Source organism: Cutaneotrichosporon oleaginosum (assembly GCF_008065305.1).
Source record: "Cutaneotrichosporon oleaginosum strain ATCC 20508 chromosome Unknown ATCC20508_contig02, whole genome shotgun sequence".
In the NCBI taxonomy this organism is placed as follows: Eukaryota; Fungi; Basidiomycota; class Tremellomycetes; order Trichosporonales; family Trichosporonaceae; genus Cutaneotrichosporon; species Cutaneotrichosporon oleaginosum.
This window is the reverse complement of record NW_027072171.1, coordinates 888,497-916,488: the sequence shown is the minus strand read 5'-3', so window position 1 is coordinate 916,488 and position 27,992 is coordinate 888,497. Positions and strand designations below refer to the sequence as shown.

At 60.5% G+C, this 27,992-nt stretch overlaps 10 protein-coding genes across 10 annotated transcripts; 5 read left to right on the top strand and 5 right to left on the bottom strand.

The window, feature by feature from the left end:
* Positions 1 to 45: 45 nt before the first annotated feature.
* COLE_02061 (uncharacterized protein) lies at positions 46 to 1,779 on the top strand (the record flags this gene model as incomplete). Its single annotated transcript, XM_018422464.2, has 1 exon — positions 46 to 1,779. The coding sequence occupies one exon, from the start codon at positions 46 to 48 to the stop codon at positions 1,777 to 1,779; it is 1,734 nt and encodes a 577-aa protein (XP_018280670.1).
* A 155-nt stretch (positions 1,780 to 1,934) lies between these two features.
* COLE_02060 (uncharacterized protein) lies at positions 1,935 to 3,363 on the bottom strand (the record flags this gene model as incomplete). The annotated part of the gene is made up of 2 exons (XM_018420004.2): positions 1,935 to 3,233; positions 3,268 to 3,363. The coding sequence occupies 2 exons, from the start codon at positions 3,361 to 3,363 to the stop codon at positions 1,935 to 1,937; spliced, it is 1,395 nt and encodes a 464-aa protein (XP_018280671.1).
* Positions 3,364 to 5,912: 2,549 nt separating this feature from the next.
* COLE_02059 (uncharacterized protein) lies at positions 5,913 to 7,694 on the bottom strand (the record flags this gene model as incomplete). The annotated part of the gene is made up of 3 exons (XM_018421224.1): positions 5,913 to 6,865; positions 6,898 to 7,482; positions 7,526 to 7,694. The coding sequence occupies 3 exons, from the start codon at positions 7,692 to 7,694 to the stop codon at positions 5,913 to 5,915; spliced, it is 1,707 nt and encodes a 568-aa protein (XP_018280673.1).
* Positions 7,695 to 9,535: 1,841 nt separating this feature from the next.
* COLE_02058 (uncharacterized protein) lies at positions 9,536 to 10,687 on the bottom strand (the record flags this gene model as incomplete). Its single annotated transcript, XM_065626187.1, has 1 exon — positions 9,536 to 10,687. One exon carries the CDS (start codon positions 10,685 to 10,687, stop codon positions 9,536 to 9,538), a length of 1,152 nt encoding a protein of 383 aa, XP_065482456.1.
* A 1,509-nt stretch (positions 10,688 to 12,196) lies between these two features.
* Positions 12,197 to 12,415, top strand: COLE_02057 (uncharacterized protein; the record flags this gene model as incomplete). Its single annotated transcript, XM_018422465.2, has 1 exon — positions 12,197 to 12,415. The coding sequence occupies one exon, from the start codon at positions 12,197 to 12,199 to the stop codon at positions 12,413 to 12,415; it is 219 nt and encodes a 72-aa protein (XP_018280675.1).
* A 1,244-nt stretch (positions 12,416 to 13,659) lies between these two features.
* Positions 13,660 to 13,927, top strand: COLE_02056 (uncharacterized protein; the record flags this gene model as incomplete). Its single annotated transcript, XM_018426482.2, has 2 exons — positions 13,660 to 13,687; positions 13,722 to 13,927. 2 exons carry the CDS (start codon positions 13,660 to 13,662, stop codon positions 13,925 to 13,927), a joined length of 234 nt encoding a protein of 77 aa, XP_018280676.1.
* Positions 13,928 to 14,048: 121 nt separating this feature from the next.
* On the bottom strand, positions 14,049 to 14,700 carry COLE_02055 (uncharacterized protein; the record flags this gene model as incomplete). The annotated part of the gene is made up of 3 exons (XM_018425223.1): positions 14,049 to 14,149; positions 14,183 to 14,609; positions 14,641 to 14,700. 3 exons carry the CDS (start codon positions 14,698 to 14,700, stop codon positions 14,049 to 14,051), a joined length of 588 nt encoding a protein of 195 aa, XP_018280677.1.
* Positions 14,701 to 15,312: 612 nt separating this feature from the next.
* Positions 15,313 to 16,404, top strand: COLE_02054 (uncharacterized protein; the record flags this gene model as incomplete). The annotated part of the gene is made up of 1 exon (XM_018422466.2): positions 15,313 to 16,404. The coding sequence occupies one exon, from the start codon at positions 15,313 to 15,315 to the stop codon at positions 16,402 to 16,404; it is 1,092 nt and encodes a 363-aa protein (XP_018280678.1).
* Positions 16,405 to 19,872: 3,468 nt separating this feature from the next.
* COLE_02053 (uncharacterized protein) lies at positions 19,873 to 23,027 on the top strand (the record flags this gene model as incomplete). The annotated part of the gene is made up of 7 exons (XM_018420734.2): positions 19,873 to 20,617; positions 20,653 to 20,702; positions 20,760 to 21,167; positions 21,203 to 21,568; positions 21,671 to 21,905; positions 21,941 to 22,046; positions 22,082 to 23,027. 7 exons carry the CDS (start codon positions 19,873 to 19,875, stop codon positions 23,025 to 23,027), a joined length of 2,856 nt encoding a protein of 951 aa, XP_018280679.2.
* A 257-nt stretch (positions 23,028 to 23,284) lies between these two features.
* COLE_02052 (uncharacterized protein) lies at positions 23,285 to 27,175 on the bottom strand (the record flags this gene model as incomplete). The annotated part of the gene is made up of 5 exons (XM_018420271.1): positions 23,285 to 23,314; positions 23,351 to 25,693; positions 25,735 to 26,433; positions 26,472 to 26,678; positions 26,822 to 27,175. 5 exons carry the CDS (start codon positions 27,173 to 27,175, stop codon positions 23,285 to 23,287), a joined length of 3,633 nt encoding a protein of 1,210 aa, XP_018280680.1.
* Between the last annotated feature and the right edge of the window lie 817 nt (positions 27,176 to 27,992).

Sequence of the window (27,992 nt, the reverse complement as noted above, 5' to 3'; positions counted from 1 at the left end):
ATGATTTTGAGGACCTTCGGCCATCACCTCGCCTCTCCCGCCACTATGCCTCGCATTCTCGCCTCTTTTGGGAGGATGCCCCGCTCGGCTTTGGCGGCACGCGCCTACGCCACTGCTGCCGCCGCGACCACAAGTCCCGCCCCCACCTCGTCGCTCGCGCCGAAAAATCGCCGTCGCCTCGTCTTCAACAACCGCCATGGACCGGGCTTGGCGCACTTCCTCTCCGAGTCGCTCGTTCCCGATCCCACCGCCCTGTCTGCGCGCCCAGACGAGGTCCCATACCTCTCCGTGAGTGACTGGGGTGAGGGCCGCCGCTACTACATCGAGGTATATGGGTGCCAGATGAATGTGAGCGACACCGAGGTGCTCATGGCCGTCCTCAACAAGAGCGGGTATCAGCGGACGACGGAGCTAGCCGACGCGGACATCATCTTCCTGATGACGTGTGCGGTGCGCGACAAGGCGGAGGAGCGCGTGTGGGGACGTCTCTCAGATCTCAAGGGGCGACGCACCAAAATGGGCAAGGGCAAGCCGCCGACCGTCGGCGTGCTGGGCTGCATGGCCGAGCGGCTGAAGGAGAAGCTCCTGGACCGGGGCGCCGATGTCGTTTGCGGGCCGGACGCATACCGCTCCCTTCCGCGCCTCCTGTCGCTGCGCGCGCTCGGTGCCGACGGCGTCGCAAACGTTATGCTGAGCGCCGACGAGACCTATGCCGACATCACACCCGTGCGCATGGACGACAAGAACCCACACAGCGCGTACGTGAGCATCATGCGCGGCTGTAACAATATGTGCGCATTCTGCATTGTGCCGTTTACGCGCGGTGCGGAGCGGTCCCGAGACATCGACTCGGTCGTGGCTGAGGTTCGCCGTCTCGCCGCCGCCGGCGTGAAGGAGGTCACGCTGCTCGGGCAAAACGTCAACTCGTACCGCGACACGTCGGAGAGCGAGGCTTACGCGCTCCCCGAGGAGAGCGGGGCGCTGTCCGAGGGCTTCAAGACAATCTACCGCGGGAAGGACGGCGGCCGTCGTTTCGCCGACCTCGTCGCTGCCGTCGCTGAGGTTGATCCTGAGCTGCGCGTGCGCTTCACGTCCCCGCACCCTAAGGACTTCCCAGACGAGTTGTTGGCCGTCATCAGGGACTACCCGAATGTGTGCCGCCGCGTCCACCTCCCCCTGCAGAGCGGGTCGACAACAACGCTGGAACGCATGCGCCGCGGGTACAGCCGCGAGGCGTTTGTGCGCCTGGCAGCGCACATCCGCGAGACGATACCCGACGTGGCGCTGTCCACGGACGTGATTGCGGGATTTTGCGGAGAGACCGAGGCCGAGCATGTCGAGACTGTCGAGGTCATGCGTGAGGTCGGCTTCGAGAGCGCGTTCATGTTCGCGTACAGCATGCGCGAGAAGACGCACGCGCATCGCAAGTACCAGGACGATGTCTCCCAGCCGGACAAGGACCGCCGCCTGCGTGAGATCATGGACACGTTCTTTGCGCGTGCAGGCGAGCGCAACGCCGCGCTCCTGGGCAGCCTTCAGCTCGTGCTCTACTCAGGTTTGAGTAAGGGCCGGCATGCGGGTACAGATGATGGAGGACGGCGCGTTTTTATCTCCGATGGCGACTGCCTTGACGAGATCAAGCCCGGCGACTATGTTGCAGTTCGTGTGCATGCCTCGTCGTCCACCAGCCTCACCGGCACCGCACTCAACATCACCACTCTCCAACGCTTCTACCAGGAGCACCCTCAGCCCGTTGGTGCGCCGCTCGCCATCTCATAACTCTTGCCCCTTTTCACTACCTATATCTAGATTGTTGTAAGCATATGCATAGCATCGCTCCACTCCGCCGAGAAGCTTGGCTTGCGGCGCTCTCAGGAGTAACAATTCATAAGCTGACGAGCTCTACGCTGAGAAGAGATGTTGGCCGAACAGCATTACCTGTTCAGCATTGCGAGAAGACTGCTGACGTCGCTGCCAGTCTTCGGGTCGTATCCCTGCTGCTGCTGAGGGGGTTGGGAGTTGTAGCCGGGCTGTGGGCGCGGAGGACGGTAATCAGGTGCACCGCCATAGCCTGGCGTTGATTGGTACCCCTGCTGTGGCGGGGACGCGTTATAAGCTTGTCGCTGGTCATAACTCTGCGCTGGAGGGCTGGACTGGTACCCCTGCTGCCCCGATTGCTGCGGCTGAAGCATCGCGAGAACCTGCGATGGCAGGGGAGTGCTGGATGCCACTGGCGAGTATGGCGGCGCGTAAGACGGCGCGGGCGCTGGAGGAGAATGCTGCGGAGGATACGAGGCAGGTGGTGGCGCTGGGGGGTAGTTCGAAAGCGGGTACGATGAACTAGGCGGAGGGTAAGAAGGGGAGTGAGAAGGGGGAGGAGCTGACGAGTAGGAAGGCGGCGGCGGGCCCGGAGGGTATCTCATGGGAGGCGGCCGAGGCGGCGGTCCCGGGGGCGGTCCCGAGGGTGGCCCAGAATATGAGCTCCGGCGCGGATCCGGCGGTGGCCCAGGCGGAGGAGGCGGTCCACCGTACCCTGGTCCAGGTGGTGGCGGACCTTGGGGATTCGGCGGAGCGCCGGAGCCTAGAGACGGGACACTTCCCAGCGTCGCGAGAAGATTCTGAACTTTTCGCGCCTCCTCTAAGCGGTGAGGGTCTTGGACAGGAGGACGCATTGCGTGCGTAGGCGCGTCATTATAGCGACCTCCACCGCCATATCGGCGTGGCGGGCTCTGACCACGCTTGTTGTCGTATTGATCAGGGACCTGAGGATACTTATGGCCGCGGCCCTCACGGTCAAGCAGCTCGCGACGGGTGACAAAAGTGGACGAGATCACTTCGTCGGCTCGCACAGGATCCGGGTTAACAATCTCGCCTTCGTCCCACATATAATCGAGCTCTAGGGTGCCGCCGCCGAAGGGTTTGTTGGCGAAGCGCGCGTGGAAGTCGACGGCAGCGCGGCTGTCATAGAACTCAATCATAACCTCGGACGGAACCCTCCCATCGCGTATAGTTTTGATTGCACCTGACTGCTCAGCCACGGGGCCGACCTCGTCTGGGTGAAGAGGGCGGGGCGGATGGATACGCGCAAGAAGCGTCCCTTGGTTCTTTGACTGGTCGCAGGGGCCCTCTCTGTCGTGCTCCTTGGGCAAACCAAAGTGCACATCGATTGCTCGACCGTAGATCTTGGTACCGTGCATCTCACGACGCGCTGCCTCGGCTCCGCGTATGTCATACTTTCGTCAGTCATATGAGGGATAACCCACTCACGTAGGTCACAAACGCCAGACCACGGCGCGAGATGGAATCAAAGAATTCGCGCAACTCCCCGAATCGCTCAAAGTCAGTGCGAAACTTCTCTGACATTGTCTCGTACTGAAGTTAGCCACGCTTAAACATGCACAAACAGCAATGTTGCGAACAAAAAGGGTGCGAGAGACGCGCTCGCGAGCCAAGCGCTCTAGGCGGACTTCCTTGGTCGGGTTAGGTCGTGCCGGGTTCGGCAGCGCGCGGAGCGGACCATCGGTGTCCGGGGTCAGATTGGTCTGAGAGAGCAACTTACGAGGCCCCCGGTCTGGGCGATCATGGTCACGATTGTGCAACGCGTATGGCTCGCGGCGATCTTGCGCAGCGAACCCACGGTCGCGATCACGACGAGGGCCGGGACCATCTCGACCCCGGCCGCCCCGAGCGGGACCGTCACGACGTCCGCGGCTAGGGCCTGCTCCATAATAACTGTCCTGGTTGTCGCCACCTCCATACCCTGCACTACCACCGGAGGGAAAGCCGTAAGGTGCAGGGTTGAACTGACCAGGGTCATCACGGCCACCGCGACCCGCATTGCGCTCTCGACCGCCATCACGGAAACGATTGAAATCCCTCCCACGTCCACGGAAGCTCATGGCTGTTGGCTGAATGGATGGATGGATATCTCAACTGAAGCTTAGAAGGCAGAAGGAGGGCCTGACACGAAGCTGAGATCGTGCAACTGGAGACGCGGCCGGAAGCAACGCGAGGGCAGAAAGCGCGTAACTGAGAGACGGAGGGACACTGGTCTTGCCGGGGTTCCCAGCTAGTGAGAGAGAAGCGAAGTGTTGCTGGACGGGTTGGACAACCACTGGGGCGTGTAGAAGGGCGATGGATGCGATTGACCGGAGGAGGTGGATTATGAGAATGAGAGACCAAAGTTGGTGCAAACTGGCGGTGATGTTGTGCCTTGATGAAACGGGAGCTAATTGTGGTCAGGTATCGCGTCAAGTTGCCACCCGCCGAGGATCGAGCACAGCTCCCCGCTCCGGCCGCTCCAGCGCAGTTGGCCTTGAAGCTCGAATCTTGTCAACAATCTTCCCTCCTCACCATCGCCCACTCCTCACTCCTCATCACTCTTCACCTCTCTCACGCCCCTCTTCCACAATGGTCAGGACAGCTTCCTTCAAGCTAGTGCTCCTCGGTAAGAGACGCCCTTGTTGCTTGGCTCATGGTCAGGCGAGTCAGCCGTTGGCAAGAGCTCCCTCGTGCTCCGCTTTGTGAGTTCAGCTCCGCCCGTCGTGTGAGCACCCCCCCCCCCCCCCCACTAACAGCCACAGGTCCGTAACGAGTTCTCAGACTTCCGGTACGTATTGTGTAGGTGCAACAGCGCCAGTACTGACGACCAGGGAATCCACCATCGGTATGCATCGCCCAGCTGATCTCGCTATCATACATACTAACTCGCAGGTGGTATGTTGACCAGCTCCTCCACCTTCTGCAGACCAGCTGATCCCCAGCCGCCTTCCTTACTCTGACTGTCCCTCTTGACAGCTCGACTAACATCAAGTTTGAGATCTGGGACACCGTAAGCTGTCTTGCTAGTGATGTGCTAACATGCAGGCAGGACAGGAGCGTACGTCCACGAGTCTTCCCACGACGCCACCTGCTCACATTAGGTTACAAATCGCTCGCCCCTATCTACTTCCGTAACGCGAACGCTGCCGTCATTGTGTACGACATCACACAGGCATGTATCACGCGCGTATCTTTCGCTGACCCCAGCCCCCAGAGGTGCGCAAGGGTATCAGTATTCGTATACTGATGACAGGGATCGTTCGACAAGGCCAAGGCATGGGTGCGTGAGCTCAAACGCCAGGCCGATCCGTCAATCATTATCATGCTCGTCGGCAATAAGGTCGACTTGGCGTCGCAGCGCAAGGTGCCGCGTGAGCTGGCGGCCGAATTCGCGCGTGATGAGGAACTGCTCTTCGCTGAGGCGAGCGCGAAGACGGGTGAAGGGGTTGAGGACTTCTTCATGGAGATTGGTGGGTGGCGTCGTTAGCTAGGATTTAGTAGCAGCTAACAGCAGCGCACAAGCTTCCTTTGGCGCCGGCCAAGGCCGGTGGCACTGCCGGCGTCAAGGTCAACAAGAAGCCGGCAGAAGAGGCCGCACCCAGCGCGTGCACCTGCTAAGCGCGCAACCGCTTCGACCTGCTAGACTGCACAATCACTGATAGACGCTGTGTGTTGATCTGCGCGTTGACATTATAATCATGTATGTGATAGACACGGCGGCGGATTAGCGGCAAGTACCTCTTGATTGGGAAGACAGTCGAGCTAATGTGCACAGATACTCCTATGTTGTTCTTCTTGCCCTCTTTCCCGCTCACTTGACGGAGAACCATGATCCGTAGTGAGCGGCTATGCCTGGACTTCAGATGCTTCACACTCTCTCAAGCACCTCGTGGCCACTCTCACTATACCATCATTAACTCTTCAATATCTTATTCAGGTTCCGAAACTACAACTGGACGCCGCTTACCTTCCAACGCCGTCTGCTGACCGACAACTCATATGCACTTCCCGGAGTTCCGCGAGCTTCTTCGACGAAAAGGCACAGGCATATGAACTGCGGCCCCTTGACCTATGCTCGCCACCGCATCGTTCTAATCTGTGAAGAACGAAGTTTGCGCCATCCGCGAGCGCAAATCATCGTAATAGAACCCGGGATCCACGTCCACGGGTATGTGTCCGTCTCCGAGCCATGCCATCGGGTGGTCGTATTCCGGCTCGCGCTCGTAGTCGTAGTCCTCCCACCGAGGATGACGGAGCGAGAGGACAGCGTGCTGGCTTGAGCCTGGCCAGAGCGTGCGGATCTTGGCGGCGCCTGATTTGCCGTTCTTGTACCAAGAGCGGCAGTCCCCTACAAAGGTAGTTCGGGAGAAGTATGCGTCGGTATACTTGAGGAACGAGGCCACAGCCTCCTCCTTGACTACGAGCGACTTGTAGCCCTCATTTGCGCACTTATTGAGCGCCTTGGCCATATACGCCACTTGCTCCTCCATGACGATGAGCAGCGACCCGGATCCGACGCCCGCCTGTGTCCCCAGAATACTGAAGAAGTTGGGCATGCCAGCTACGGTGGTAGCAAGGTAGGTCCTAGCCTCGTCCTTCCACGCATCCTGAAGATTGACACCGTCAGTGCCATATATCGGGAAGGCGGGGACACTGGACGTGTCAAAGCCGGTGGCGCAGATTATGGCGTCTAGCTCGAATTCCTCGCCCGCCTTGGTGCGGATCCCCTTCTCAGTGAAGCACTCGAGATTGTCGCTTACGAACGTGACGTTGTCGGCCACTAGCGCGTCCAGGTACCCCGGACCCGGGGTGAGGCGTTTGCACCCGATTGGGAAGGAGGGGATGAGGGAGCTCGCAATGTCCGGCTTGCGCTCGAGCTTGCGGCGCATTGTCGCCTCTATATCGGCGCGCACAGCTGTCTGAAGCATGCTCCCCTGATGCGTAATGTAGTGCACGCTGCCGAGGTCGCGCTCGACCATGCGCCTGAACTCGGCGTAGAACGCAGGATCCTTCAGGCGTTCCTTCTCCTCGTCACTGAATATGTCTGGCGTAAGCGCCTACCACTGCCAGACGTACGATTCATGCCCTCCTTGGTGTTGGCGCCGAGCTGAGCGAGAATATCGGGCGAGAACACGCCTGACAGCCAAGTCTTGGACCGGCCGAAGTTGACGACATGCTTGGCGCGCTTCTGCATCTCGGGCACGATCTGGATTGCGCTGCTTCCTACGCCGATGACGCCGACCGTTTTGTTGCTCCAGTCCATGCCGTCCGCCTCCTCCTTGGCAGTGTCCCACCTTGCCGAGTGGTGAATGACACCCTTGTACGTCTCCCGGCCTGGGATCTTTGGCCAGACCGGCTTGGATAGGCCGCCCGTAGCGTAGGCCACGAAGTCGGCCTTATCCTCGAACCGCATCCCCGTGACGAGATCTTGCACGCGCACGCTCCACTTGCCCTCGTCAGGCAGCCAGCGGAGCTCCTCGACTTCATGCCGCAGCTTCATGTACTTGCGCACGCCGTAGTGGTCCGCCACGCGGGCAAGGTACTTCTGGATCTCGCCGCCAGGCGCGAAGAACTTGGACCACTGCGTATTATCCGCGTACGAGAGCTGGTACGAGTGTGCGGGAATGTCGCACGCGATCCCCGCGTACCGGTTGTGGTGCCCTTGCATCAGTCAGGCTCGCTGGGCAGGGGCACAGCTACTCACAGACGCCGCCGACGTCGTCAGCGCGGTCGTAGACCTGCAGCTCGAGGTTCGGTACGTGCTGCGGAAGGTAGACGGACGCATGGATGCCGCTGAAGCCTGCGCCAATACACACGACGCGCAGCTTGCGCCCCGCGTTGATGGGCTGTTGGAGGAGCGGGGCGGCGCCCATCGCTGCAGCAGTCTCCCGCGCAGCCTGCGCGAAGGCTGCCGCGCGCGCGCGCGCCGCCTCATCGTACGGCATCATGGGGAGCAGAGAGGGCGCTGCGGGCACGGGGAGGGGGTCGGCTGTCATTCTTGAGAGCTGGCGAGGGTGCGGGTGCGCATGGTGGGCTGCAGCAGCTTAAGTACCCGAGTTGCGGTGACTACTTGACCGAGATGTCTTGTCTTGGTTCTGCCGATCATGATCTGGTGTCCGATCCGGGCCCCGTGGGTGCGTGCGGGGGATGCGGGGCGAACTGCGGCAATCACCGAGGCGGCGAGGGCCCGCTTCATGTGATTGAAAGTCGCCTGCTCACCGCCATAACAAGCATCGGGCGTGAGGATGCCGTCGGCCGCCGGTCGCCGGGTAGCGGCCTGGACAATTGGACAATTGGCCAGCTCGGGAGGGCCGACTACCACCAGCGGCCTTCTGCTTGATAGCAGATGTTCCCCTCCTCATCACGTACCTCCTTCTTACGAGGTGCATCCGAACATATGACAAAGCAGCCCATGAAGCCCATGGCTGCGTACTTGCATCCCCCTTTGGATGGTGGACAAGCGGCGCTGGATACCGTGGAATGACTGTCATCAATAAGCCACGCCATGCGCCCTCTTCGCTTACCGGACGAGGAGGCCTGCAGACACACTTTCTCACGGAGCGGCCATCCAAGATGCGGTGTCGCCAGTTCCAGTTCAGCTTCCTTTGCATCAGCCCAGCCACGTTCAATTCTTGGCGCTGGACCTTTCGCAGAATGCCGCACCGCTCCAACTCCTCCGCCGCAGACCGTGAGTCGTCCGATACACTGCTGATCAGACCTGCATTGGCGCCGGCTGCGCTCGTGAGTAGCGCGAACGGTTCATGCTGAGTGCAGCTCGAGCGAGTCCGAGACAGGGACCACGAGAGGTCTACGCGACAGCGCAACGAGCCAGAACGCTATAAGCCGGACGGTGACTGGCTACGAGGCAAACTTACGTTCCGCCAGATCAGCTGCCCAGGAGAGAGCCAAGGCAGAGACGAACGCTGAAGCCACGTACGAGCGTACCCTCAAGACTATTCGGGCGATGGACGAGGCATTTGCCCATATCCGTCACCCGAAGGGAGGTGCGAGCAGTTGAGGCGAGCTTATGTATGTGAGATGTCTACGTCTTGAAACGATGCTGGAGACGAGCTGGACGATACCTGTGCCATGAACCAGTCTTCGGCGTTGTGGTGAGGTCATCGATCATCATCTATTCCACTTCGGTTCCTATCTTGGTTTCCGATCTCGCCTCCATGACAATAATGCTTTGAAACAAAAGCAAAGGCACGCAGTGCCTCTCCCGACTGGGTTCAGGCATCGCACCCAGGCTCAGAGAGGAAGTGGGGCAGCCAGGCCTCTGTGATAAGCCGGGACAGGCTGTCGCAACTGTCAATCTCCAACGATTGCGTGCAAGTCCGACCCGCGGCTGTCGCTGGCCAATGGATAACATTACTTGTTGGCCGACGTACGACAAGCAGCTACGACGCTCAAGGTTCCACTTCCGCTTTCGGCATGGCCAACGACCAAGCGACGAAACAGGCCAGACTAGTGCCTAGCGTTACATCGTGCGTCACCTGACTGTTTACACCTCCGCACCGCCTGCCTGCTACTGGTGGCCACTGATAGCTCCGTCCTCCATCACTCAGAACAAGCTCAGTTGCCAGCGTGCCAGCTCGCATGCTCATGAGATCGTGAGATCGTGAGATTATCGTGCATAGTCCTATGGCCGCGGCCTACAACTCGTACATACAGACTTGTCGTGCTGGTTCCTGCGCCAGCGATTCCCAGCGACTCAGTAAGCGACGGCCGTGCGGCCACGCCCGAACGTCATATCGGCGTGCTGCTCAGGCGAGTCGGAGTAATCGTACTCGCCCTCGCGAGTGTCCGAGTAGTCGTAGGCGTCGTCAGATGCATAATCGTCTGCGGTGTGCTCATGGTCGGGCTCGTGTGCCAGGGGCGCAGAGGGGCGGCCGGGTGAGCGCGGCGGGCGCGGTGGTGAGACCGGGAGGCGGGAGGATTCGGCGGTCTGGGGCTCAAAGTCGGCATGGTGAATCGGCTGTGGCTGAGGTTGAGCCTCGTGGACGGGCTCGGGCTGGACAGCTTGCTGCTGGAAGAGGACGACGTGGTGCGGGTGAGACACGGGCTGGACGACCTGCTCCACGGGCTCGGGCTGCACCACTTGCGCCTGCACGGCTTGGGCGGGGGCGTGTTGCGGCTGGACTGGCTCGGGACGCTGGTGCACTGGCTCAGGCTGCATCACGGGCACGGACGGCGGGACCTCGTCGTGTGTGCTGTAGAACGCGCTCTCTTCGCTAGCGCGCACAGGGGCGGATGTCTCGGGCAACGCGCGCTCAGACTGCGACGCTGAGCCCGACTCGCCGCTCTCCCGCTTCGAGCTCGAGCTTGAGTCGGCAGAGCTCGCGGCGCTGACGCTGACTGGGACGTACGTGGTGACGCTGTAGCCCGGCATGTTCTGCGTCCTGGAAGCGAGGGTCTCGGATGCCCGTGTGGTCGAGTGCAGCTTGCGGCTGAAGCCAGGCGAGGAGGGGGAGGCGGGGGGGGCGGACCGCTGAGCTTCCGGGTGACCCGAGGATATCGGGGCGACGGCTGCTGGTGCGATGGGCAGAGGAGGCGGTGGCTCGCGCGAGAGTGCCTTGGCGTCCGGCATGGACTTGGACGGCGGGATGGAAGTAGGCCGCGGCTCAGTAGGCAGCACGTCCAGCGACACTGTGGACTGGCCGGCGTTGGCAAAGTTAACGTCGAGGCGGGAGGCCATCGGCGTTGTGCTAAGCTTGAGGTCGAGACGGGGCGGTAGTGCCGATACGCGGCGGTCAGCTCGAGGGTCGTACCGCTGACGCTTGAACACTCGGCGCCACCATGATGGCCTGGATTCGACAGCTGTGGCTGGTGTGAGCGGAATCTCGGCAGTGGGAGGCTCACTCATCGTTATCGTTTTCGGTAGAGGAATGGGGGGAAAAGGGGATCGAATTGTTTGTGAATCCCACGGCCTTATGACTAGCAGCCATGCTCTGCAGCAGCTCGCCTGATCGCCGGGGCTGGGGCTGCAGTGGGCCTGCAGAGCGTTACTTGGCTGATTTGGGGCGATGAGGACTGCAGAAGTGGCAGCGTGCCTGTCGTTGTTGCAGGGCAAGACGAGACATTTGAGTTGGCTCACCGGTCGTGGCGGGCAACACGTAACGCCCGAGCTTGTTACATGCCATGCATCGCGCGCCTCTGCCGTAATGCTTCGACGCTTTCAGCGTCCTGCCTATCGGCCTAACCTCACGGGGTCGTAAAGGCATCTACCAATCGAGAGCACGCCTTGTGCCTGGAGCCTGACAGCGTTCTTCGACAGTGGTTGTGCTCAGATGCGATGCCTAACGACATGAAGGCGCAGGTCATCTTGCACCCCCGTTCTGTTGAATAGAGGGTCTGCAGTTCGAATTGCGCCTCGTGAGAGCGTGGTGCACGCAAGTGAAGCGCACGTTCTGAGGGTTCCAGCGTACTGCGTCGCTGCGTCATGGAAGAAGCGCAGACGTTGCCTGCAGGGTGCAGGTGTTCCCGTTGAGCCGGTGCATTCCCGGCCTGATCAGGAATTTTAGTGGTTTCAGCTGACATCTGAAGCGCCACGCGGACTGTGGGACATGGCGATACCCTGTGCATGGGGCAGTTAGCTGGCCCCGCTTCTCCCCGGCTGCGAGCCTGCGAGTCATGTACTGCGGTGGCACGTGAGCAAGTTATAAGTACATGAATGCAGATTCGCATGGAGCTTGAGCGTTCGTCCCCGTGACTTGTCGTCGGAGAAGCGGTCCCCACGGACAGCTCCTCCTTGGACAAGTGAAGCGCCAAACTGCCCCTTGGGTGCGGCTTGTGGCGTCAGCATCGGCACGGTGCACGCGTCAGAAATCAGCCGTCATGAAGGCGGGCGAAGCCGCTTCGCAGTGCCTGCCATTCGCCTACTCGGAGTCAGACTGCAGCCGGGAGGAGGAGGAGGCGAGAGAGGGGGAAGGGCCAGTGGTTCTGTGCTGTGTTGAGAAGGTGAATTGGTGGAGGAGAGCGGAGGAGGAATACGCCGCTCAGACCCACTCCGTGAATGGACGAATCAACGCCGAGCAACAGAATTGTCTGCAACGACACTGTGCACAGGTGAGGCCATGCATACCTTATATGCCATGCACCTGCGCTCTGTCCTCTCGAGCGGATGAGAGCGAACCTGGCACGCCTTTCTCGGAAGGCCGACTGAACATGGAGAATACAGGACTGCCTGGCCCTGGAACCAAACAACTTCCAACGGTCATGGTTGCATTCCTTGTTTCCATATCAAATCGGACTCGAAGAGGACTCAGCTGCCATCCCCACCACCACCACCACCACCACCACCACCACCGCCACCACCTCCACCACCCCCGCTGTCCCCACCACTGGGGCCGGAGTAACCTCCATATCCGCTTCCATGGCCTCCTCCGCCTCCGCCTCCGTAGCCTCCCCCGTGTCCGCCTCCTCCTCCACTTCCGCCACCGCCACTGTGTCCACCGTCACCGTACCCGCCACCACCGCCATCTCCGACACTACCACCAGCGGTGTGGGTGCCGTTAAGGGTGGTGGCGACAGGGTGGTAGACCATGGCCGAGGAACCCCCTGCTCTGCCGCCAGACGCGGTAGCGGCCCTTGACTGAGGCTTCCGATCTAACATGGGAGGGGCGGCCTTGACGGGGGCCGGCGCAGGCGGGGGGCAGGAGCGGGCTTAAGGATTGCCGGGGGAGACGGGCCGCGTGGCGCAGCTGCCTTGGCTGCCTCAGACTGCTGAGGCTTGAAGACGCGCTTGATTCGGTCTGCGTGAGTGTACCTACCAATGAGCTTAGCCATATTGATGTGTTTCGAGATTGGTGAAGAGAATCGTGCGTCCGGGTGCCCCTTTTATGCCATTTTCACGGCACAGCCTTCTTTGCATTTGCGTTCATAAGCTTAGCTCGCTGCCGTACTGTCGTGAGTCCCGATGCCTCGCGAGGCCACTCTCGATGTAAGTTGGCGAAGAATCGCGGCATACCAGCGTTCCTGACGCTCCACTGCATGTACATGGGCCGCTCCAATTGGCGCTGAGACTCCATCGGTCTCTTATCTGTTTGCCATATCTGGAACAGGATTGGATGTAGGAGGCCGAGGCGAGAGAATGGCAGACTGTCAGTTCTGGCTGTTTGCACAATTGCACACTGTGGCGGATGATCCGCGGTAAGGAATGTTATGGGTGGCAAATCCGGGATCGACGATCCACCAGAGGCCGAAGGTCCAACTCCCACCATCACCTGTACTCGGCTCGGAGCACGGCTCGGGAGCTGCTTGCTCGTTCCGAGTCGCCAAGACATGCACGGCGTACTTGCACGTGCGCAACGGAGGCGGTGGTGCGGCGGTGCCAAGTGTTGCATCGTCGTATGAGTGGTCAGAGTCTTATCTGGCTTTCGGTTGCATTCCTCACGGGGATCGCCGATCCCGCTGCATACGTCACAATCCAACGGTTATCGTCGACATGCTTGACCGGCACCGGTCACGAGCCGCCAGCGCTTACTTGGCTCCGTGCTGCTCGCCATGCTCGCCACTGCGTGAACGATTGACCGGTGCCGAGGTCCTGCAAGCTGTGCGGTGTTGACTCTTTGTCCCCCTAGTCCGTTTCAGAGGTCACCGTGCGTCGGCTTTGACGGTAGTGAGGTCGCCGGTGCGTGTGGGCGGTGCTTTGGTGTGTGGTGAATGGAGGCTTGTGCGCCATGTTGAGGGGGGGCAAACGTGTGTCGAGAGCGAACTACTCGAGCTGCTCGCTGATCAGAGGGATCAGAAGGGATAAATACGGGCTGGAAGGCTGTTCAGTGCTCAGTACTCCAAGCTACCTCAGGCCTCGCCACCACACTATCTGAACGCACAACAATGAACAATACCAACACACCAATCATGAGTACGGTGTCTCGGAGAGTGGTCACTGACTCCAGCCCAGCGCAACTGGCTCGCGCGGCTATTCTCCCGCAAGCCCAAGGCTCCCAAGGCCGCCAAGCCCCCCAAGGCACCCAAGCCGCCCAAGGCCCGAAGGCGTCGCGGGAGCGGAGGTGGAGGCGGCAGCGGTGGAGGCGACGGTGGAGGCGGAGGTGACGGTGGCGGCGGAGGTGGCGGAGGTGGTGGCGACGGCGGTGGCTGCTAGGCATTCTTGCAGAGGCAGTGCCGCTCAGGCCGTGTTGGGCCCCGAATGATCTGTAACTCGTATTATGAAGTAGTGTTATGATGAAGTAGTCGTCTACATTGTGCGGGTAAAGGTGTCATAATTACGCAGGCCTTACAACGACCCGGGGCTGGGCGGCCTTTGGCGCATCTACCGCCATCTCCGGCGCCTTATTATCGTGCTTAGACCTCTCCTCATCCTCTTCTGCCCGTCAGCGACACCGACCGTCGCACTCACTGAACACGTGCAGCACCGCATGCCGCACCTCCATCCAGTTGTACACGCCGTGCTTGCGCCACCCCGCGGTCTCGCACGCCTCGGACCACGAGTGCACTCTGTGGCCGAAGTAGTGGCGTGCAATGCCCTCCACACGGGCGAGGTAGTCGTCGGCGCCGCCGGCGCCACGCACTCCCGGCGTCGAGGTTGGCGAGTGCAGCGTCGCCGAGAAGCGACGGAAGCGGCGTCCGTCGTACGGAATCCACGGGTGCTCGCCGCGCACGTCAAACACGATGCCCCCGATTCCCTCGTAGTCCGGGTCCTCACGTACGCCTGGGTCGTCCTTGTACTCTTTGCGCAGGTGGTGCAGGAATGCAGAGTAGCGCTCGAGGTCGTTCGGTGTCGTAAGTGGCGGCGAGAGGTCGAAGCCCTCCTCGATGTCTGCGGGCTGGGGTCAGCGGCGAAGCCATGGGGCTCACGGTCGGCGGGGCGGGGGTGTGGCTCAGCGAGCGGAGCGGGGTGAGTAGTGGTGATTTCATGATTCGTAGGGGACCGAGTTGTCAGAAAGCCATTATGTACCCCAGCCTGATGCGCCCGACATGGCGCAGCCAAGACATTATGGCGCAGGCCAAGAGATGGGGCGTAGGATGCTAGGGATTGGGCGATCCGTCATGAAGAGGTCACCGGGTCGATGCATGACAAAAGCGGGGGCGTGCTTGGCATCGCCACCCGCCGCGTCTCGGCCACTTGTCAATGTTGTCGTGATGTTGTCGATGCTGCCAAGAACGCCGAGATGGTGAGAACAATGCGGGCGTCGCGTGGCTGCGGATTGGGGCGGGCGCGATTTCCGGGCTACACCCGTGTGGGAGAGCATTGTCACCGAGCTACCAGCGCAACAGCACCTGTTGACTCATGGACATCTCCACCAAGTAGCCCTCGCCGACTTAACTTCTGAAACTACGCCAAACATGACACACAGTGGATTAAGCTTAGTAATGATCTGCGTTGATCTGCGGCGGTGGAGGTGCCTGACCAGACGGGCGGTCGCCTCGGCCAGTATGTGCTGACGTCAGTTGGTCGGAAACCTCCAACCGCTCGTCCGGCTTTTAAGCCCAACCTCATTCTCTACTCCAGACTCACCACATCCCAACATGCGCGCATCCCTCCGCCTCGCACAAATCGGCAAGGCCTTCGCCCTGCCGCCGCTCGGCAAGTCTTGGCCCGGCCCCGGGCCCTTCTTGTACGTGAAGTATCACCGTGACAACTATCCTGCGGGCAACGGCGCGCTGGGGCCGGACGCGGCGCTGCTGAAAGACCGCGTGCTGGGCAACGACTTCGCGGACAAAGACGGCTGGAACATGTACATGGGCACTTCGGTGCCGGGCTTCCCGGCGCACCCGCACCGGGGGATGGAGACGGTGACGATCGTGCGGGCCGGCATGATCGACCACGCGGACTCGACGGGGAGCGGCGCGCGCTACGCCGCCGGCGACGTGCAATGGGTGACGGCCGGTGCGGGGGTGGTGCACTCGGAGATGTTTCCTCTGTTGAAGACGGAGGGGGGAAACACGCTCGACATCTACCAGCCCTGGCTGAACCTCGCGGCGGAGGACAAGGACGCCGACCCCGAGTTCGTCATGCTGTGGGACGAGGCGATTCCGCGCGTCGAACGCGACGGCGCAACAGTACAAGTTATCGCGGGGGAGTTCTTCGGCGTCACGCCGCCTGCGCCGCCCAAGCGCTCATGGGCCTCGCGGCCCACGTCCGACATCGCGGCGTGGGTCGTGGAGATGGCACCCGGCGCGAGCGTCACCTTGCCCCCAACGAACACGCCGCGCACAGAACGTACAGTGTACGTGCACGCGCCGGCGCCGGGCCCCGCGGGCCCCGAGGCCAGCGACGAGCCCGTGGCCGTCAACGTCGGCGGGGAGTGGGTGCGCGACTGGCACGCGGTCGCGCTGGCGCCGGGATCGGGCGAGGTCGTGCTCCAGAACTCTGGGCGGGCTGCGCGCGTTCTCGTGCTCCAGAGCGTGCCGATTGGCGAGCCCGTGGCTGTGCGTGGCCCGTTCGTCATGAATACCGAGCAGGAGAATCTCGACGCATTCGCGGTCTATCGCAAGACCAAGTTTGGCGGGTTTCCACACCCGTCGGATAAGCCGACGTATGGCGACGCGCCTCGCTTTGCGGTGTATCGTGGCGGAAGGCGTGAGGAGCCCGGCAAGAAGTTCGCTAAGGCGGTTTAGTGCATAGCGGCTGTAGATAGGTATGTAGAGCTAGCATTGTATCACGCATGTCCTAGACAGGAGGGCTGGGTGTGGTGGTGGCACTGCATCGCGCGTCGACTGTAATGTCTGAGGACCTCGCTGTCGTGGCCAGATGCGCTCCTTGATCGCCGAAAGCCCGAGACATTGGCGCAACTCGTAGCTGTGGATCCACCATGTGCCGATCTGTTAGCAGAGCAGACGTATTGTTCCCGTCGCGGCCCTGCCCCACGCCCCAGACCTTGAGGCTGCGGGACTGCCGTACTGCCGGCATCGAAGCAAACGTCGGATCGATTCCGTGGTATCTTGAAGCTCCAACTCGCTGGATTCGACGCGCTGTCAGGGAGGGACATAGTGAATGGGTTCCGCCGACTCTTCCTCGCCACCGACACAGCGCTGGGCGACCAATACACTTACCCACGCGGCAAAGCGCAGGGGTCCTGGACTCTCTCTCAAGTGAGCAAGCGTTGCGTTCAGACATGCATCAGACAAAAATTTAGGACGTGCTAGGCTGGTCGTGGCTGCCGTTCGGCAATTCCTCGTGATTCACACGACCACAGTCCCGGCTGCCGTTCGGCAATTAATTGTGATTCACACAACCTGGTTCGAACCCCCACCAACCGGCACACATCTCCGACGATATGTGGCGCGCTTCCGGTTGAGCCACGTCAAGTTATGAAGGATATGGTGAACCGGGCATATATATGTTGCATGCGCAGGCATTTCAGCACTCAGGCGCCCCCCGAATAGGAACATGTCCAAAGGCTGAGAACAGGACACGCACGGGCCATCGGCCGTCGAACCCTTGACTAGGAGCATGGGATGCGACGCTGTACGCCCATCCTTCCTGTGCACAAGTGTCACGCTGGGACGCTGGGTAATAAAGCTGCTGGGATGCAGAGGTGCCCGTTTAAGCGCTTCCATGTCATGTCCTAATCTGGTCTCTGGGTTATTAGCTTCCATCAGGTGTCATATCACCCTTCGGACTTTGGGCCTTTGGACGTCCAGCGCGCGCCTAGCGCGAGCCACTTGCCTCTTCGGATCTTTGGACGCGACTTGGTCACCTCTTCAGGCACACAGGCACTCTACCTCCCTTGTCTGCCTTGATCTCGTAACCGATTAGCGCTCATCAAATCTCTTGATTGCGATCAGTTTTATACAGCTACATCTAGTTCTTCTTCTGCTTCTGAACACAGCCGCTCGGACCACCAAAGCCCCATTCCTATCCATCCACCCGTTTACGGCCTTTGCACGCGTCGACGCGTGGGGCGTGGGGCGGGGGGGGCGGGGAGCGAGGTGCGTTGAGGCCTACCTTTATGGGATTTGAGTTTGAGGTGACTCGCGTTGGCTTGAACTGACGAGGCCGAGGCTTGCGACATGCGACACGATGCATGAACGTGACCTTGCCCTTTATCCCTATCTCCCCCTTGTTCTCTCCCTTCCCGTTGCATCCAGCTTGATGCACCAGACTACTGCTGGCCAGCTGGAGTACATCTTTGGCTCAAGCTGGACGCGCGCTGGACGACATGCTGGACAGTCACTCCTCCCCCCGGCTCTGGCGCTCCGGATTGATTATCTCTCTGATCTCTCTTACCATCTTGCTCACCTCGTACACCTCGTACACCTCTTGATCACTCTTGTCATCACGCACATCTGCCTACACCCCGTTCCTCGCCCTTCCTCCACTCTTCCCGTTTACTCGATTGCGCACACACGCGTCAACACTACACACTGATCATCACCATCTCGACTCGTCTTCTTCTCTTTTCTCTGATCCTTGCAGATCACTCGTCGCTGGCCTCGCTCGCTCGCTCGCTCCTCGCCTCCTCGGCGATCAGCGACTGCGGACCCCACCTTGGCCCTCGGTCCCCCTTGAGGCTCGTGACTCTGCATTCGCAAAACAAGCCGCACGGATCGCATCGACTGACGCTCGAGCGCAGTGGTACAGTGGTCATCTGGCCATCTGGGCATCCGCGCATCTGGAAGTTCTCCAGCTTCCAAAGCAGCTTGACAACAACAACGCCCTGCACACGGCACGCTTGTACGCCTGCACGCGCGCACGCGCCCGCTTCCTCTCACCATCCTCCACCGCCCCCCCCCCCCCCCCCCCACGACACCCTTGCTCCCTGGACGCACGCACCACCACCAACTACCACTCCGGCGCCCCCGCACGCCCGCTCCCAACATACCAGCAGACCCAACAGGTTCAACAGGTGACTCCGGCGTTGCACTGTTGGCACGTTGGCACTCCTCCATCGTTCTCAATCCACAAGTCGTCGCACTCTACGCCCTTCCTTCCCTCCCTCGTCTGCCCACCAACTTGCCCAAATCGGTGGTCCATCTCCCTCTCTCGAGCTCTCAACAAGACACTTCTTCCCCTTTGAGGCCTTGGACATTGTCCCCTCAAATTGCACGAGGGTTGTGACGCTCAGTGATCAGTCTGCCACAGCAGACGTCTCCGTCACCGCCTCACGCAACACTCTGCTCTTCCCCTTATCCCAACACTCCTTCCCCCCCCCGGACTCTCCCCTATCCGACTCTCGCCCCTCACTCTCCGTTCTCCATTCTCCGTTCTCCGTTCTCCGTTCTCCTCCCACCCCACCCTCTTTGACTCATCTCTCTCTCCTTCTCTCCCCTCTTATCTCCATGTTCCGCAAGCCAAAGTCGCCCAACCCGACTAAACGCCCGCTACCTCCTCCATCACCACTTTCTGCCACCTCGCCCACCTCATCGCAATCAAGCACTCATCGCGGATCGTCTCTCCTCGACGTTCCCACTGCTGATAACGTTCGCTTTCCAGAGCCTTCGTCACCATCCTCCCCAGTTCCTCGCGAACGCTCACCTTCCTTGTCTCGCGTTGACCCCTTCGCTCGAGTCTTCCCACTTCCTCCCACCACCTCTCTCTCTCAGCCGACCATTCGCCCAGGCTCCGTTCGAAGCGTCACTCTCGAGCTCCAAGACGCTGCAGAAGACGCCGGCTCTATTCGGTCACGAAAGGGCTCCATCAAAAGTGTACACGGATCCTCTCCTCGGCCTCCTTTACCTACTCAAGCCGAACTTGACATGATGCCCACACGCAACGGTAACGGCACCTCGATGGCCCCACGCGCGCTCTCAGATGACGCGTCGGAGGCGGCCGATCGTCTCAGCGCGCTGGCCTCGCCAAACGACAGTGTCGGCGTTATCGGTTCCTTTGACAAGCGCCTCAATCACTCGGTGATGAGCCTCGGTGCAAAGGTCAAGGAACAAAAGGTTCTTGGGGTGGACCCCCAGCCCCGCTTTGCTTCACTCTACCTCGTGTCCGGATTGGGCAAGGTATGTTGACACTCGAGCCCTGTTGGTGGCGCTGACCGTCCAAAGGATCCCACTCAGTGGGCTCTGAGCGACAAGGATGCCACTCTGGGCGTCCAGCCTCTCGAAGACTCGCTCGGCGTGTTTTGGCGCCCCGACATGCTTGGTAACACGTTCAGCGGCGAGAAGGGGGAAGACTTCAACAAGAATGGTAAGCCTGCCGCTCGTAGCAGCAGTGCCACCCGACGCGACATCCAAAGCAAGACCGTCCCAGGGGCCGGCCCCGAGGGCGCATCGCGTTTGGTCGCGAGGACGATGAAGTTTGCTCACCCTCGTGACGTTGAGGTTGTCAACTCGGCCCTGGCGCCGCCAACGACCTGCCATACCTTCTCCTTTAGCGTCACACGCCAGAGCACGCTCACCGCTATCGCCGCTCAGGCGACCCGCGGCAACAAGTTTGGCCTTCCTCCCGAGTCGTACATGGCTGTCACCTCTGAACAGCCCTCCGCTGCGCCCGCTCCTGGCCAGGAGCATCTCCGTGGCACAACTCACTCCTCTGACCTCGTCTTCTACGGCGTCACGTTGACTGTTTGGTCACATGCCGACAAGGACCGCGCTATTCGCCTCAAGGAGTTTAAGCAGCGCACCCAGCGCATGCGCAACGAGTCGGCCACGTCAGAGTCGATCAAGAAAGACGCGTTACGTCGTCGCGGAAAGACGCCCTGGATACCGCCCAAGAAGGGGGCGACATCGGATTATACAGCCAGTGAGACCGGGTTTAGCGACTCGGATCTCGAGACAACCTTCACCTCGACGTATGACGCAGATTATTCGGCGGATGGCATGTCTGCTGCTTATGGCGAGTCGACCGACGTGTTCTGGCTGCCTTACGCTCTCACCCTGGGTATGTCCTCTGCGCTGAATCAAGCTGATGTGCAGTGTCGCGCTACCCCATCTATGATGTGATGCAGGACTACCTTCGCCTGAGCGTGAGTCATATGCTCATTATTATCAGTCGCTGACTGCAGTGGGCCCGTTACTCCAAGGATGCTCGTGCACACATGCGCCAAGTCTTCACTCTCCTGAATAGCGATGCGCCTCGCCCCGGTGACCTCTTCCGCCTGCCTGTCGGCACCCCCTCCGACGAGGAAGTGACCATCGAGGCGACCATGCCTGGAGGGATCGACTTTGAAAAGGGCACGACCAAGGTCGACTTCCAGATGTGGCCGCTCTTCCAGGCCCTCGACCTTGATCACATCTTGACCTGCATCGAGGTCGCGTTGGCTCACTCCGGTCGCGTCGTCTTCTGCTCTCGTCACCCTGCCTTGCTTGGCTCGGCCGTGGAGACGCTCAAATACATTGTCGAACTCCGCGGGTGGGATGGCATAGCGCTGCAGAACATCCACATTCGCGATGTGACCTTCCTCATCGAAGACCCAGGACCGTACATTATTGTGAGTCTCTCGGTTGAGTCTATGACTGACAACAGGGTCTGTCCACTGAGTGCCGCTATGTCATCACACCTCCCAATGAGGTCGTCGTGGTTGATCTCGACCAGAATACCCTTACCTGCAAGTCGCCACCTGCAGGCATTTCGACATCGCACAAACGCGACAAGCAGCGTCATAAGCTCGCTGCGGCGATGGGTCACGGATTCCCCGCCGAGCGTTCCGTGCCACTCGAGTACCGTGTCTCCTTCCCTAAGGGCGCTTTCCGTAACATCAACCGTATCCACCACGGCCCCACTCGCCCTCGTTACCTCGGGGAGCGTCTTACGTCCCCTGCCTGGTGGAACCAGTCAACGGTGATCGCCGTTCTGGATAAGATCCTGGCTGACAGGGTGAGTACCAGAATGGTGACTGATCTGACGCGTCAGCACAAGAAGCCCACCCTGTTCCAGCGTCTAATGAAGACTGGTAATGCTCGTGCTCAGGAGCAACTCACCATCAACGAGCAGATCGCCAAGGCCATGATGCGCAAGCGTGCCCTTCACTACGTGGAGAAGCGCGACGACTTTGAGCTCAAGGTCGCACGTATCACGCGTCGCCTTCAGAAACTCATTCAGGAGGGCGAACATTGGAAGCAGAAGTTTGAGATGTTCGAGAAGTACGCCGAGCGTCTCACTCAGGAGTCCAATGACCTGAAAGGGCGTATCGACAAGGAGCAGCGTGAAGCTCGTCGCTTATCGAACAGTGAGTCAGAAGGTCCCAGCACTTGCTGACCGCAGTCAACACGGAGCAGACCAAGCTCAACGCCGAGCTCCAGGAGAAGCTCAGTCAGACTGAAGGTGCCCGAGCAGAGGCCATGCGCCAGCTATCTGACATGCACCACTCGTACGTACGGCCATTCGGCTCTTTCTGACGTGTAGGATTCAGGAACTGGAGCGCGAGCGCAACGATATTATGGACGCTATCGAGATGCAAATCACGACGGCCATCGAGCGTATTCCGTGGGGGGAACATCACGACAAGGAGTCGCTCAATGGCCTCGAGTCGCCGCCCACGTCGCCCAAGGCGGGCGCCTCGATCCATACCGTCAAGCGCAAGTCCCGGCCCACCACGCGCGACTCGGCACAGACCATTGGCACCTTGGACTCGTATGCTCACTCCAAGACGGCGATGAGCATCATTGGCGCCCTCCACGACGGTCCCGTCAGACGTGGTCTAGGTTCCATCTTGGACAGTGATCAAGTCAGCAACACGGACCGCCTTATTTCGCACAACCGTCTTGACAGCATATCGCAGCGCGTGGCCATGATCCAGGCCAAGCTTGAGATTGCCCTTGCGCCGATCCGTGATCAGATGGAGGCCGAGGAGGAGGAAGCTGCCGCCGAGGAGGGCAAGGACGGAGACGACAAGGACAAGGAATCCCGTCCCGGCACACCTGACACTGTCACCACCGCCAAGCCGCCTATCATCAATGCGCCCGAGGGAGATGGTGTTGATGGCTCTGGTGACCACTGGGATGAGGCCACTCCTGTTACAGACACGGACAGTGCAGAGGACGTCGAGATCCCCAAGCCTCCCGTCCTTCGCAAGTTCGTGCTGCGCCCGCCGCCGCGCCGCGTTATGCAGAAGCGTAGCTACGAGTCGATCAAATCGCACGAGTCACCTATTACCGCAGCGCCCGTGAGCATGGCTTCTGCCGCCCGCGTTCGTGAGGACGTCGCGATTCAGCCGACCCCCATTCGTGAGGAACTCATAGTCACCTCCCACGAGAGCCCGGAGAATCTGCACCACGACGATGGCCTCAATGTTCACGCCAGCAAGGCGCGGCCCACGAGCGTCGGGACCATTGCTTTTGGCACGCCTTAAAAGCACCAATCCGCAACACTCCATGCCTAATCCATATACCCGCTGGCCGCAGGAGTGACGCCCCCATCTGTGTATAGCCCGATTAATACCAATAGTTTGATCCCCAGGAGGGATTCGATGCATGTGAGGAAGCCTACGATGTACACAAACGGTATTGGTGGTGTCGTGCACATGACAGGCAATGTTGGTCGTCATACATGATATGCGGGGGTGGAATGATTGTTGTATGCTGCCTTCTTCATCTGCCGAGCCCTCGCTCAGTTGAACAACGAGGCAAGCATTTCACTCTGGTACTGTCAGCACTGATGACTCAACAAACTCACCCGTTGCTGCATGAGCTCCGCTCTAGACATATTCTTGAGCGAGAGGTTGGCAAGCTCAGCCTTCTTCTGCTGGATCTTGTTGAGCTTCTCCTCCACCGAGTCCTTGATCATGAGCTTAATGGCAAGAACCGGGCGCGTCTGTCCCATACGGTGGATACGGTCGATAGCCTGCGCCTCAACCGAGGGATTCCAGTACGGGTCAATGAGGTAGCAGCGGCTCGCGGCGGTCAGGTTGAGGCCGACACCACCGGCGCGCGTTGAAACGAGCATGACTTCTATGCTCTTGCTCGTGCGCAGGCGCTCGATCTGCTCGGCACGCTGCTCACGCGTCATGGTGCCGTCCAAGCGGCAGGTCTGGATGTGGGCCTCGTTCAGCATGTCCTCGATGCGGTCGAGCATTGTCGTCCACTGGCTGAACACGATTGTCTTAGTCGCGAGCGGCGTCCCGTCGTCGCTGACCTCGACCGGGTCGTCGTCATCGTCCGGACCGACGCTGAAGGGGTCGTAGTTGGGCGAGTTGGGGTTGCGTTTGGAGAGCTTCATGAGCTCATGCAGCAGGTACTGCATCTTCGTGGACATGTTGACCGCCTCCAACGGGTTGCGCTCCCACTTCTTGCGCGTCACCGCCTTCTTGGGCGCCTCGTCGGCCATTTCGGACGGTGGGCAGACCTCAATGACGTCCCTGCCGAGATGGAGCATCTCATTGCAGATGACACATGGGCGCGCTTGCCCGTCCACAGCGCGAGGCCACTTGGGGTACACGCTACGCTTGAAGCACGCTGAGCAGTAAATGTGCTGACACTTGGTGAGGAGGGGACGCAGGCTTTTGGCCTTCTTCTCGGTCGGCTCCGACTTGGCGTAAACCTCGTCGCCGCCTAGTTCAATGGACGGGAAGGCAGGCCCAAAGTCGTGGTTGCACTCGCTGCAGAATGCGCCGCCGTCAGGCATGTCCTTGTACGTACAGATGACGCTCAGAGCACGCTGCTGGGTGAGACCCATCTTCTTGATACCCTCCAGGGCGATCTCGTAGTTCATGATGGTCCCGTCATAATCCTCCTCGACGACGGCACTGCTGGGCAGGTCGACGTGATCGCATGTCTGGCGCAGGCGCAGAAGCTGCTGAAGAACATGTGCGTAATTCTTTGTCAGCTGCTTGGTCGCCTTGAGCTCATTGATCTCGGAGCGCGCCTCGTCGCGACGCATGTCGTAAATCTTGCGCTCGTCGGGACGCAAATCTAGCCACATCTGCAACTCTTTGCGTGGTGGCAGGGAAAGGATCTTCTTGCCATTGTCAGTCGTGTCCTTTGTGCGACGCAGGCAGCAGGTGCGCATAATGAGCTGGAGACGTGCGACGCCGACCTGGTCACCGCTCTTGCACGGCGTCGAAATGTACTTGTTGAACATGTCGCGCTCATCGATCGGACTGACGCGGAGGAACTTGAACAGCGCCCACACGTCCTCAATCTTGTTCTGAATGGGTGTTCCCGTCAGAGCAATGCGACGGTCGGCCTCGAGATAGCACGAGGCCTTACACGCCACCGTTGAGGCCGACTTGATACTGTGTGCTTCGTCCAGCACGACTCGGAACCAGTCTATCGTTTGAAGAGGACTGGGCTGATCCGCCGCCGGGCCGCGCTTGCGTTGTGGCTTTTGCTTGCGCTTGAGTGCCTCAGATACGTCGGAGGGGTTGATGCCTGATCCGGGAGTGGTGGCCCCACGTGCGCTGTTCGTGCCGCTCGCGTCGTCATCCGAGTTGGCCCTCGTGTCTGCCGGTGTGGACTCGCCGTCCCCGCACGAATTGCAGTGCTTCGAGTACTCGTTCGCGAGGGTTGAATAGGATGTGATCACAATGTCAAATGTGGCAAGGAAGCGCGGGTCGGCCTTACGACCAGTTCCGTGGTAGATATACACGCGGAGGGTGTCCTCAGGATCGGTCTGCTTCTTGGTACCCTTCTTGGCCGGAGGGCTTGTTCCGCCGATGACTTCAACGTCACCATCCCAGTGCTCCTTGATCTGGTCTTCCCAGTTCGTAATGGTCGACATGGGACACACGAGAAGCGTCGCTTTGGAACGCTTGATGATCTGTGACCGGCGCGTGCGATTCGCGACCTGCTCCTGCTCATCAAGACGGCGCTTCTTCCCCTTGGGCGTGTCTGGTTCGGGGCTGGCCTCGGGCATGCCAAACACGCGTGTGGACATCGCGCTCAAAGAAACCTTCTCCTCGTCGGTCTCCTTCTCTGGAACGGCATCCACCTTCTCCAACTTCCGCTCGCCCCATTCCTTTGCAGCGCTCTTCGTTGCAGCAATGAGCGAAACGACCGACAGTGTCTTGCCCAGACCCATCTGATGTTAGAATGCCCGACACCAGTCGGCTCTGTACTCACATCATCGGCCAGAATGGCACCCTTGAACTCCTTGGGCCGCTTGGCACTGCGCTTCGTTTCGTTCGTGAGCTTGTTCTTCCAAACCCGCCCACGGGCCTTGTCATCGACATGTAGTTCCCACAATGAGCGAGAGCTATCCGCCTTAAAGTCTCGCGACGCTTTCTTGTCCTCCTTGTCCGGCCGCTCTTCGGGAGTCGCTGTTCCAGACGCGCTCTGGCTGCTAGCCTTCGCCTTTTTCAGCTTCTTGTCGGCCGCCTTGCGTGCGTCCTTTAGACTTGTCCAGTCCTGTTCGGCCTGGAGAAGGAAGGTGAGCGCCTTGCGCTGGTGAGGGAAGAGGTTTGTCTTGATCCAAGGCCCCGGATCTGACTGCTCAAGCTCGGCGCCGCTCTCAATGCTCTTGAACACGGCGTCGACCTGCTGGCGCTGGACCTCGACCTGACGGGCCTTGTCCTGCTGCGGGTTGTAGTGACTACCGCCGCTCGTCGTGTACCGCTGTTGCGACGCCAAGTACATCTTGTAAGCCCTCTCGCCGCCGCCATGCGCGTTCTGGTAGGCAGGGTGGTCGTTGTGGCGCATCGGGTCGTACGGAGGCATCGGGTCGAGGAGGAAAAGGTTGTGGGCGATAAGCGTATCGGAGATGTACTGGATGTTTGATGGCAGAGTGAAGAGGATCACATTGATACGGACTTCGAACATGACCTGCTGTCAGCGCGGAAAACGAGCCGGCAAAAGCTCACCCCGTCTGGTCTGAGACGCATTGCGAAGCCTTCCAGGCGGCAGAGGCCGCGAGAAAGCATAGGGATGAGAATCTCGGCAACATGGCCATCGATGTCGCCGATGTACGCGCCATTGGCACCGCCGGGGTACGTTGTGACCTGGATGGTGTCCTTGCTGACGCCAGTCCACGGCTCGTCTGGGCGTGGAGGATCGCCGGCGCGGCGAAGCTGATGTGTTAGCATTGCGACTCGAAACGGAATGGAACAGGGTGAAGGCCGACGCAGGCAGCTGACTCATCCACCTCCGCCACCCACTTCGGCGACCGCGAGCGATGCCTCATCCCCGTCCCTCCGCTCGTACGAGGACTCACACGTAGCTTGACATGGATCATCTCAGCGCCCTTGAACGTGACGACGGTCCAGCGCTGTCCCGGCTTGGGCTTGGCTCCGGCGACGGCGGCATCGTTGGGATAGAGCATGATAGCGCGTGTCATAAAGCCGCCGATGCACACCGGCTTCTTGGGATTGAGGGGTCGCGATTCGGGCATGTTGTCAACGTCTATGGGAGCGGCTGACGATCCGTCACCGGTCCCGGCCGCCGGAACTGGAGCCGAGGAAGACGTCGGGAGCGACGGCACCCAGCTGCCAGTGGCAAATCCGTTGCCGTTGCCGTTGGCGATGGTGCCCGCCGACGCGCCGTGCGATGAGCCGTTCGAACGTGCCATGTGTGCAAAGCCAGCACGGTGAGCAGCCTCGCTCGCGCTAGCTAGTGATGAGCCCAGCGTCGAGAACTGGGTGCCGCTCGGGCCAGCGACCCCCGAGCTCGAGGAGAAGCTGCCGAACATGGGGTTTGCGGGGTGTTTTGCGGGAGTAGATGCGGTGATGACAATGTCGTCGTCGGACTGTGTTGAGAGTAAGCAAAAGATTAAGATAGGGGATGAGGTGTGAGGTGCGAAAGAAGATAGGGTGATGGTGAGATGGATGTGTTTATGGGATGCTCGTCCGCCGATACGCCCCTCGACCCTTCGCCCCATTCCGCTTCCCTCCACCCTAGACACCTGCTCGCCCGCAGTTTCGCGTCGGCGTCGCTCTCACGCGGCTCGCTGGGAAGCCTCGGCTTCTCGCGTGCACGGCGTTGCATGGGTAGCGTCGGGTGCTGCTGAGTAATCCGCGATAGTTGATCGTGATGATCTGTGGAAGGGGCGAGGAGGGGCGCATAGCGCCGCTCACAGAAACCGCAACGACAATGTAGCATCCAAAAGTGCCCACTCACCTCCTTCGTACTCTCTCTCAACCTTGAACCCGGCCTCACAGTCGGCGCGCCCGGTCTCCGCGCCGCTAATCCTCCGACGGCTGACGGCCCCGCGGCGGAGATGGCGACCGCGCTCTCGTCGCTGTCGCTCAGGTCTGTGAGGTCTATCGCGCGCGCTCGCGCGCTGATCGCCGCGGCCACGAGCGGTGCCCGCCGCCGCCCTAAAGATGAGGGCGGGCGCGAAGGACCGGCCGACGAGTCGCTGGAAGGGGATGGGAGGGCTGGTGTGG